Genomic DNA, 12097 nt, shown 5'->3' with positions numbered 1-12097 from the left:
AGAGTACCACCAGGACATAAAAGCTCTGGGACAAGTCTCAAGAAGCTTGTGCCACCACATTGCAGCCAAGCACCACTGGTATCTTTGGTCCTCAGGATAGGTTTAAGCATAGTTGAGAGGTACCAGTGGTAATAAGATGCATTTGCTGTAGATATCCATGTGTACAATAAAACCAGTGTTTATATGAAGTTTAATCTCAAATTAATCTGCTCGTTTTTGTGTGTTTGAGAGGGTGTTTAAAAGTCAGTTTGCAACAGGGTATAGGATTCCTTCTATGCCTCCTTACTAAACTGTTGCTTCCTTAGGTAGACCTCTTTTCAGGCAGAGACCAACATGGACTGTAGACTCTGATATAACCTTACTCTTTGTGTCCTCTTCCTCCTGTTCTTGTTCCAGCTCTATTATAAAGACATACAGGTATATGCACAATACCGATACTGAACTCCATAGCAAGAGCTCCTTGACAGAAAGGTGGGAAGCAAAAGGCTTCCTTGTCAGAATCCTTTGTTAGTTGCGTAGCTGAGAAAACATTTTTCTAATTGCTTCAGTTAAAGCCGATGTTTCAGACAAAATGTGTGGACATACAAAGGTTCTGAACTCAACCACTTTCTGGTTTAACAAATCATGCAGGCAACTAATCCCAATTTTCTAACTTAAGTTAGTTACAATTCTAGTGTAAATTTTTAATTTGTTCCCAGGATGTGGGCAATGTTGGCAAGCTGCATTTATTGCTCATCCCATGTTGTCCCGATAAGGGGATAATGGGCCTTTTCCTTGAACTGCTGCAGTCTTTGTGGTGATGCTGCTCCCAGAATGATATAGGTAGGAATTCCAGGATATTGACCCAGCGCTGATGAAGAAATGGCAAAATACATCCAAGTCAGGATAGCATGTGACTTGGAGGCGATGGTATTTCCACGACATTGCCGCTCTTGTTGCTGATAGAGAACGCAGGAAAGGGAATGGCTGATGATGTATCCTGTAGATCAAACGTACTGCAGCCAGTACACTCATGATGGAATGGGTGGATATTTAGTTGGTGACTTGGGTGTCAAGTGAATTACTTTATCCTGGATGGTACTGACATTCACTGGAGTTGTTGTAGCTGCACCCAACCAAGCAAGAGCTTCTATTCTGCTTGTGTAGCCATGGTTTTGATATGGCTGGTCCGGTTAAGCTTCTGGTCAATGGGTATCACCAAGATGTAGATGGTTGGGGATTCCATGATGGTGATGCCTTTGATGGTTTATGGGGATGTCGCTGGGCTTTCTCTCATTCAAGATGATCATTACTTGTCACTTAGGTGCCCTTCGTACGCAAACGCCATGTGTCAGTAGGTGCTGAGATTCTATCTGTCCCCGGTGTTGCGAAGGATGGGTCTGGCCAGGCTGCCGCGGAACGCACCAAGCAGTTGGACTATGCCTCAGCACCTCTCCTTCATGGAAAATTTTTTCAAGAAAAACACTTTTGACCACAGGGCCATAAAGCAGTGGTCGGCACGCAAGGTCCTGGACGCCCTACAAAAGAAGGCGATGATGGATCCTGCCGGACGGTTCCCCGAGCAGACTGTCGAACTCATTTAGCAGAATGTCTCATCGCCAGAACTTTCACATAAGCACCAAGACGTAGCTTGGTTGGCGATGAGAAGGGCCCTACCCGTCAGATCCTTCATGCACAGCCGGGGTTTCAGAGACACAGCACTCTGCCCCCGAGTTGGCTGTGGTGCGGACGAGAGTATCATCCATCTCCTTTGGGACTGCCCCTTTGCAAGTCGTGTCTGGAAGGAGATGCAGTGGTTGCTGTCGAGGTTCATCCCAAGCAGCTCTGTAACACAGGACTCTGTGCTCTACGGACTGTTCCCAGGGACACACGCCGAGACAGACATCATCTGCTGCTGGAGGGCCATCAACTCGGTGAAAGACGCACTTTGGTCTTGCCGAAATTTGCTGGTCTTCCAGAGCAAGGAGATATCCACATCTGCATGTTTCAGACTGGCGCAATCCAAGATCCAGGAGTACGTGCTGAGGGACACACTAAAAATTGGTGCAGTCGCCACAAAGGCACGGTGAGGAAGAGCCACAGTTTAAGGCCCTTCTGCCACGGTAAACCCAGGGGCTGGAATCAGTATAAAATTCCCCTCGGGCTGTACTTGTAAACCTTTGTACACATAGAGCACCATGATCTGAAAACACCTATGCAAGTTCAGCAACTGTTTAGTAAATGTATGTTGTAAAGAAATGTAACTGTACTCTCACCCGTTCCGTGTACTGTATAGTGCCACATGTAATGTAATTTGATGACTGTATTACAATGTATCCTGGATTGTACTAAATTGTACCCTAAAAGGTAAAGCAAGCAAATGTATTGAACGGAACCGCCGTCAGCATCCAAATGTATTGTATGGAATTGCTGACCGCATCCAAATGTACTGAACTGCCTTCCAATGTATCGTGCAAATTTTTATATGAATAAAGTATATATTTTGAAATTAAAAAAAACTTGTCAGTTAGGTGCCACAAATGTTACTTGCCACATATCAGACCAGATCTGGATATTATCTTGCTGTCGACTGGCATGCTTGATCTACAGGATACACTGCAGCAACTCACCTAGGCCACATTATCGGAGGAGTTGGGAGATGATCACTCTAGAATCATCAGTGGACAGCCCTACTCCTGATGATCTTTCTTTACATCAGGCATGACATATTTGACTTTCCTTGGACTAATTAGTAAAACAGTTCTGTAGCTTACAAATTATATTGTTTCTATTGTACTGGCCTTGAAACATGTGCAAACAATGTTGTTAAAGGGAGTTTTGAAATATTTGCTTAATAAAAATGTATCAATGTAAAATGCATAACACAATTCCCAATCCTACATGCTACAGCAAATTAGTTATGCTGAAAACCATATGTAAAGTTGTGTAGCAGATGAGACACATTAAAACCTACTTCCAATATAAACACTTATCACAAAAAGTGGGGGGGGGGGGGGGGAGGGGAGCAAAAAAGTGAGAAACCACACCCAACTGACCTTGTGTTTTCTCTGCTGTAACTTTTGAAAACAAAGATACTTGAGAAACGGCAACAAAAGGCAGCCCCAGAATTTGGAGAAACACACCTACCACAAACTCAGACAGCAACATGGCAAAATTACCTGCAAAGAAAAAAAACAAGAGGATCACATGGTTAAAAAAAACAGATCAGGGATTACTGAAATACATATAAATTAATGGATAATTGGACACAATAGGGTTGCTATTTGAGTTTGAAGAACATTATAAACAATGAGGGAGAAGTTGAAGTTGTGCATACATGACCCTAGAGTACAAATATTGGTCTGGGAGCTGTGCCGCCAGAAGTGCAGCGGGCAGGGATCCCTACTTGTCCTAATGACTTTGTCCCTATTCCAAAGGATGAGTTAACTTGCATAATAGAGGCAAGCACCCACAGAGCTACAGGGGCACTGGAAATCTGGAGCAGAACCTTGTCACTCACATCAGGGGACATTTACTTTTAAATATAGTCATAATATATAATTGCGAAGCTTATCGACTGTGTTTCATGGTACGTAGTAGAACTAAGAATTAACACCTATGTGCATTCACCAGAAATGTTTTAAATCAAAACAATAGAGCAAAAATGGTTAGACATTTTTCACTAATTCATATGATTATACATGCAAAATCATCAGATACACCATTGAGGCTTATTCTGCATCACGTAGAAAAGAAGCACTCATTTCATGTTGTTTGAGTTCACTTCAATTGCAAGGGCTATGAAAAATTAATTGATTGATACCCAAGAATTAAAATATAAACTTACTTGGAGAAAGCAATGGGCATGTACTTCATCTTAGAAAAATTACTTTTGTCTATACCAGAAATTATAGTTTGTACTTGCTTAATAAAAATGCATCAATGTAAAATGCATAACACAATTCTCAATCCTACATGCTACAGCAAATGAGTTATGCTGAAAACCGTATATAAAGCTGTGTAGCAGATGACACACATTAAAACCTACTTCCAATATAAACACTTATCACAAAAAGTGTGGGGGGGGGGGGGGGGAGGGGAGCAAAAAAGTGAGAAACCACACCCAACTGACCTTGTGTTTTCTCTGCTGTAACTTTTGAAAACAAATACTTGAGAAACGGCAACAAAAGGCAGCCCCAGAATTTGGAGAATTTGGAATGTTTTATTCTAGAAAACCTAATGAAAGGCATAAAAAGGCTCAAATGCAACAGAATTGTTACCTTTTGGGTTTGCCAGGAAGACTAAGCACCAAATACAAGAAATATTGCATATGATAAGACCTACTGCCAGGATTACTCGATCTGCAAACTTAGTGCTTAGCCACCTCACAAGAAAGAATCCAACTATTACCTATAAAACAAAATTTACATTTTAACACCAAAAACAATTCCAAAATGCTAATGCAGTCTCATTTTAAATGCCACAAATAGACAATATTTGCATTTAGATTCTAATTTTATTTCCTTTCTTTCCATTTAAATCAAACATCTTGTAGACTTCCAAACAATGGTTGCGATTTTACGAACCTCTGCAGGTCTGTGGTGGCAGGTTCCGACCCCATTGCTGTCTCCATCCCAGCCTTTAAAATGAATTTCCCTCGAGTGGGCTTGTAAAGCCCGCCCAACACGTTTCTTGGCCAATTAGAGAAAGGGAGTCTGGTGATGTCAGTTGATGACACGTCATCAGCCGGTTTCCTTAAAAGGGACCACGGCCAGCTTTCTTTTGACATTTGTGCTGTCCGTGTTCTACAGCATTGCGGTGCTATAGAACACTGACAAGTACTGCACAGAGATGCAAGGCTGCACCCAGGGTCTCCCATGTTCTTATGGAAGAAGTCACAGCACCCAAGGAGGTCCTCTTCCCTTCCCATGGGCAGAAGGGACCTCCCCAGGAGATCAATTCAGCCTGGTTGCACACTGCAGAGGAGGGCACAAGCAGGGATGCAGTGCGACAAATGTTTCAATGATCTCAGTAGATCACAAAACATTAGTACAAAGCTACACTCAACCTCATCCTGCTGTGCCTCTCATCACATCCCCATCACTCTGCTTTCCATACCTTACTTCTGCACATCCTTACTCACACCAACTTACCTTGCACCTCCACCCATCCCTCTCTATTCACATCATCACATCTCCATCTCACTAGCCACCCCTCACACTCACACTAGTGCAATCATACCAACTAACGACACTCCCATGAGGCACTTGAGTGCTTTATGCAATGTGCATGTAAAGTTTCTGTTAATGTGATGTCAAACATGAAACCTTTATTTTCAGCACCTTGCATTTTTGGACAGATCTGTGTGCACCTTTGGAAGTGACTTAGTGAGTTGCAGTGAATAGTGAGACATAACGGTACTCCCAGCAATGGTGATGTGTGAAAGGAATGGGTTGGGCATTATAGGGATGATTTATCATGTTGTTGTGGGGTGGTGCCAACCTAACACATCATGTGGCAGCCAGGGTGTACAGCGTCAAGTGAAGTAAATCTTGCCATGGTGAGGCCATCCCTGGCCTCCCGGCAGCAATGTGGTCGGGTGCAGATCCCATGTCCTGTGCAGCATCAGTTGATTGCGGGGAAAGTTTGTGTTGTTGGCGTTGGGCCTGATCGTGGTGGAATTCTGAGGACCAAGGCGAGAGTGTGTCAAGGGCACTGATGCTGATGGAATAGATGGCAGGTGAAGGCCAGATGACAAAAGCGATCTGTCAATGGTGGTAGAGGTAATAAGATCAGACTGGATGGAGACTTGTGTAAAGACTTGCAACATCGTGAATCTGTAGTGGAAATGCTGTTTAGAGAAGCTAGTGGTTAAGAGAACATTTCTTAATTATCTGGGAGCTTTGACTTGACATTTGAAGCTGTTGACTCATCAGCTGATTCAATGGCCACTGACCTCCCGCCTCAGCATCACAGACCGGTCTAGGCACAGCGGGAAATTGGTGTGCGACCTGTCAAATCCAAAAAGCTGGAACAAAGCATTGATAAGTGGGTGTAAACAAGCCACTAATGATTTTAAATGCCTTCCCCGCCACTGCATGTTGGGTCTACTCGGCACTGATAGACCCGACATTTGGTAAAGGGGCGTGGCGGCGGGTTCCCAACCCACTGGGGAAAAAGAAAATACCCAACCGACCCGCCATTGATCACACCCGCTCATTTCCCCCCCCCCCCGCCCGCAAAATCCAGCCCAATGAATATGCAATACTGGGAATGTAACCCAAATTCCTCAAAGTTTGGGACATCTGTAACTAGCACCACCATCCTCCAATATCTTTACAAGAATGGTTTAATCTTAATTCAAAGTGGCTTCATTCAAAATCATCAAATAATCAAAATATTTTTTTAAAGACTAAAGTCCCATTTTGATGTGTTAGCTATGTTGCTTAATTCGATTATTAGATAAATCGTTTTTTTTTACCTCAAGAAAAATGACAACATTGTCTCTCATTACACGTACTTTGTCTTGAGTTCTTGTGGACAAGGCTGCACGGTGTACAGCATCATGGAGTCAAATAAAGCTCTAAGTAATGAAGATTTTGATTTAATCCAAGGCTGCATTTATACTGCAGCTACTGACTTAGGAAGCTAGGGCAGTAGCATCCACACTGTCTACACATTTAAATCAATTCCAGGTAGGTTTAACAAGTTTTCTGTTGAAAGAGTGTTGCAGTTATATTGTATAAAACGATCTTTTCCAAGGAATCATTTCACTTCTCTCTAGAGCCTATTCACCCAAAATCTGCTCCATTGGAATAGCTATAGATGATTAATTATCAACGGTTAAATCCACAATACTTCATCACGACTTTGAATTACAATTTTTACTTACCTCTACACCGCATATACAGTACATCAAACTGTTCTCCAATTCTTCAAAGTTGAAATATGTTTGTGTCATTGGGGTGACCATTGTCTAAAATGAAAATACAGCATATTGACTTAACAAATGTACAATTCAGCATGTGTTATTTCAAAAGGTAAGACTGTACAACATATGTAAAATTTCACACAGCTGTACAGAAAAATGTCAAATAATTGTACATAGAAATTTGAAGCTTTGTTATTTCAGTTGCTACAGAAAAGATTTATAGGACTGTCTAATAAGTAGCAATGCACATATTTACTGTAGTAATTACATAACAAAAAGCTTTGGATATCTTTGCAGTGAATCATTCGCTGTTCAGTATGGACATTATCGCACAATGGCAGTCACAATATCAAATCCCAGAGTTCAAATTGGGCGGGGGGGGGGGGAAAGAGTTATATTTTAAACCATTTGAAGGTTTTGCTTTCCCACTATAAGAACTCTCATTCGCATTATTGACTTGGGATCACTCACAGACAACAGTCTCAAAACAACAAAAAGGTATGATTTATTTAATCTACTGTACATCTCTACTTTCATCTATTGAGCAAGGTAAGCCAGGCTCTCTGCTTTCAACAACATTAATTTCATATACAATACCACAGTACCATGAGGAGCAGAGAACATAACTTAAATACATTTAACATTCAAATAAACAGGGTTGAATACAAGGAACTAAAGCAAACAAAGGCTGCTATTCGATCAGTAAAAAGGCTAATGGAAAAAAAGGATTGTAGACAACTGTGGCAATAATGGGAAGAGCTTTTTTAGTTATGTGAAGAGTCAGAGAACTATCAAAGACTGTATTGGTCCACTGAAGGGTGTTCAAGGACAGGTTACAAAAGGACTCACTAAGTATGATGGAAATATTAAATGAGTACTTTCCATCAGTCTTCACCCTTGAAGATGATGCTTGAATATTAGAATTTAATACTAGTTTTGTTAGTAACATTAACATGGATAAATGGGCTAGACTTTCCACTAGGTGGCTAAAGCCCCAAAAAATGGGCCTTGTTCCAGCGATGTGGGACGTCTCAGCCTTGCTGATCGTGGCACAAGGCCCATTTTTTTGGCGCGATTTTCTACTCGGCCTTACCCTGGCGATGTCAAATGGGCGATGTGATTTTTCGGCCATCTCACGATTGCCCATCAAAAACGGAAGTTTTAAAAAAAACGCTTCCCTAGCAACGCTATTCTGCGCATGTGCGGGATTTTATTTTTGGTTGACTTTCTTTGCCGGGTTTTGAGAGGTCAGGGGTCATCACACATGCTCAGAAGGCACAGGGAAGGTCAAAGAGAAAGAGAGAGAGAGAGAGAGAGAGAGAGAAAAAAAGAGAGTGAGAGTGCAGACAGAGCGAGCGAAGGAAGGAAGCGAGGAAGAGGAGATTTGTTGGGCTGGTTGGAGTATAGCGATCCTGAAAATAGTTCTTTGGAGTAAATAATAATTTATATTATTTTACTTTACAGTGTTTCATTGCACTGAAATTCTTGAAATTATTTTTGTAATTTAATAGTGTACTATATATAATTATACTTTAAAATGGAGGGTGAGACTGAGAGGAAGAGGGCAAAACCCTTCAGCGAGGAGGCCAAAGAGGCTTTGGTAAATAATGTACAGGGCAGGTGGGATGACTTGACACGGGGTGGGCATGGGAAACCACCACCCCGTGCGTACCGCAAAATCTGGCAGGAGATTGCCGATGTTGTGACATCGGCATTAAATGAAGTAAGGACACCTGACCAGTGTCGGAAAAGGTGGAACAGCTTGTTGGCAGCAGCCAGAGTAAGCAGCGTGTTCTATTTTAAATGTTATTTTAAATATGTAATATTTTAATGATGCATGCAAATTTTAATTAGAATCTTGAATCTCATTTCTTTATAGTATCATTTAATTAAATTATGAATTCATTTATGCATCCTAACAGTAAGTTGAATTTTATATTGTGAAATATTGTTCATATGCAATGCAAATTTCTAATTGAACATTGCATCTCCGGCATTGAATTTAAATCTGTTATTCTTAAATGTTTATTACTGTCCATTAGCTTATACCATGCTATGTTCTCTCATCATTTGCAAAAGAAGATATCTATCAATTGCGTCGAGCAGAGGAAGACGGGCGGCGGCTCTGCTCATATACAGCTGCTATTGGAATAGGAGGAGCTTGCGGTCGCTTTACTGGGACCTGACAGCCGTTCGGTCAAACCCGTGGTGTGGCCGAACCCACCCTAGAGTCTCGTGAGTAATGGGAACTGTGCAATGTGTCAAACATTAAAGACATTTTAAAAATCTCTCTTAGATACACATGTAATGTCCTGCAATTATAATGCAATATGCAATATACTTTTGATGTACGAATAATGTACAAATGATGTCATGGCAGCCCTGGTAAACCCTTGTGCATATGGGGTATTGAAAAGTAATGTTATGTTATGGGTTATTGAAAAATATTGATATGTATGTTTACTATTAATGAGCACCGTTAATGTCCTAATAAGTTGTTTAGAAATGTCATTCGTCTTTTTAAGGTCTTCCTGATAAGGTTGTGTCAGTGGAGCCGTCCACTCCTCCAGCACCATAGAAACACAAAAACAGGAGTAGGCCATTCGGCCCTTTGGGCCTGCACCGCCATTCAATAAGATCATGGCTGATCATTCCTTCAGTATCCCTTTCCTGCTTTTTCTCCATACCCCTTGATCCCCTTAACCGTAAGAGCCATATCTAACTCCCTCTTGAATATATCCAGTGAACTGGCATCAACTACTCTCTGCGGCAGGGAATTCCACAGGTTAACAATTATCTGAGTGAAGAAGTTTCTCCTCAGCTCAGTCCTAAATGGCCTACCCCTTATCCCAAGACTATGTCCCCTGGTTCTGGATTTCCCCAACATCGGGAACATTCTTCCCGCATCTAACCTGTTCAGTCCAGTCAGAATTTTATATGTTTCTATGAGATCCCCTCTCATCTTCTAAACTCCAGTGAATAAAGGCCCAGTTGATCCCATCTCTCCTCATATGACAGCCCAGCCATCCCTGGAATCAGTCTGGTGAACCTTCGCTGCACTCCCTCAATAGCAAGAACGTCCTTCCTCAGACTAGGAGACCAAAACTGAACACAATATTCCAGGTGAGGCCTCACCAAGGCCCTGTACAACTGCAGTAAGATTTCTCTGCCTCTATATTCAAATCCCCTAGCTATGAAGGCCAACATACCATTTGCCTTTTTTACCGCCTGCTGTACCTGCATGCCCACTTTCAGTGACTGATGAACCAGGACACTCAGGTCTCGTTGCACCTCTCCTTTTCCTAGTCTGCCGCCATTCAGATAATATTCTGCCTTTGTGGTTTTGTCCCCAAAAAGGGTAACCTCACATTTATCCACATTATACTGCATCTGCCATGCATTTGCCCACTCACCTAACCTGTCCAAGTCACCCTGCAGCCTCTTAGCGTCCTCCTCACAGCTCACACCGCCACCCAGTTTAGTGTCATCCGCAAACTTGGAGATATTACACACTATTCCTTCATCCAAATCGTTAATGTACATTGTAAAGAGCTGGGGTTCCAGCACGGAGCCCTGCGGCACTCCACTAGTCACTGCCTGCCATTCTGAAAAGGACCTGTTTATCCCGACTCTCTGCTTCCTGTTTGCCAACCAGTTCCCTATCCATGTCAGTATATTACCCCCAATACCATGTGCTATGATTTTGCACAACAATCTCTTGTGCGGAACCATCTGCAGCATCAACCACCTCGGAGGAGGAACATGAGGTAATAGTTAGCGTGGAAGAAGAGCAGGAGGAGGAGGAGGAGGAGAAGGAGAAGGAGAAGGAGGAGGAAAGAAAAAATTTTTTTTGGGGGGGGGGGGGGGGGGAGAAAAAGAGGGAGGAAGGAAACAACCTGTGGTCATCTCTATTGAGATGGATGAGGCATCGGGACCAAGCGGTGTGCAGGTGGTGACGCCAAGGTGCGAAATTTTGCACACGCCGACCCCAAGGAGGTCGGGTCAGCGAGGTGAGCAATCGTCTACCTCGGAGAGGCAGACGGAGTGCTTGATGTCCCTGTGCAGGGAGACGGTGGTGATCAGGGTTCGAGGGTTTCTCCACAAACTGGAGCCAGTTTCCAACAACCCGGAGCGAGTTCAGCATGAACTGCTCCAACTGGTCTTCCATGCAAACCCAGATAGCACGGGAGACGTTGGAGGCGATACGTGAGCAGACCACCGCAACCAATGCCCTTGCTGGCTGGACACGGCGCTGCACCCAAAGGTGTCATGTCGGCTCGCAGCGAGATCCCTAGCATGCAAGCGAGTACAGAGGACACAGTTCCTCCTGACTTGGAAGTGGAGCCTCAGGGCTTCTGTTTCCACTCCTTGACCTCGACAGGAAGTCTTGCCGTCCCACGCTGCACAACACACTTGTGTCGGTCGGCGTAGACCAAAACGGGTGGGTGGGGTAGGAAAGGACCTGGAAGGAAATGTGGCCGCAGGTGGGGGGGGGGGGCGGGGGTGTTTTCATTGTTAAATTGTGTTTTGTTCATGGTTATATCGGGTTTGGGGGAAGGGTGGGTTGGGGGGCGGTGGGGGGGAGGGTGTTGCTAACTATTTTTTTTTTTTTTTTTTTAATTCATTCGTTCGTTGTGTTAATTTAAAAAAAAAAAATTTAATTCAACAATTGTTGTGCCTTCTCTCAGTTACATTAAGGATAACATTTTCATATAACATATTTACAGTCGATCATTATTTGTTCAATCTTTTATTATAGCCGTATTTTACTTAAACTAAGCATTAATGTCAATGCCAGGTCAGTGCAGCTAAGACAAAAATGAAACCCTACGCAAATGAAACTTTTGATTAACCTTAACTATAAATTAACATTTGAACATCCATAATGATAGTTCATGCAAAGCGTTCAGAAATGAGCTGCTAACGCAACAGGTTAGCAGCCGTGTAACTGCCAATGGGTATTGGTCTTCGGGAGGGGGGGGTGCTAGATCGCCAGGCTGATGGCGCTCCCCTAGATCCTCGCCTGCATCCTCTTCCTCCTCACCGGCTGGCTCTTCTGTCTCCCCTCCTTCTGGAGGTGGACCTGCAGCCCGATCTGGCATTACTTGTCCTCTCCTTATAGCTAGGTTATGCAGCATGCAACACACCACAATAAACTTAGCGACCTGGTCAGGGTGGTACTGTAGG

At 43.1% G+C, this 12097-nt stretch overlaps 1 protein-coding gene across 1 annotated transcript in view; it reads right to left on the bottom strand.

The window, feature by feature from the left end:
- mfsd8l1 (major facilitator superfamily domain containing 8-like 1) overlaps nt 1-12097 on the bottom strand; it is an 82727-nt gene that overhangs the window by 19155 nt on the left and 51475 nt on the right. The window contains exons 8-10 of the mRNA XM_070882297.1: nt 6872-6955; nt 4260-4389; nt 3036-3158 (exon numbers count right to left, since the gene is read on the bottom strand). Coding sequence (XP_070738398.1) covers nt 3036-3158; nt 4260-4389; nt 6872-6955 — 337 coding nt within the window. The remainder of the gene's footprint in view (nt 1-3035; nt 3159-4259; nt 4390-6871; nt 6956-12097) is intronic.

Source organism: Pristiophorus japonicus, chromosome 6 (genome assembly GCF_044704955.1).
Source record: "Pristiophorus japonicus isolate sPriJap1 chromosome 6, sPriJap1.hap1, whole genome shotgun sequence".
NCBI classification, from domain to species: domain Eukaryota; kingdom Metazoa; phylum Chordata; class Chondrichthyes; family Pristiophoridae; genus Pristiophorus; species Pristiophorus japonicus.
The sequence above is the reverse complement of the archived record's forward strand: the minus strand, read 5'-3'. Positions and strand labels throughout refer to the sequence as shown.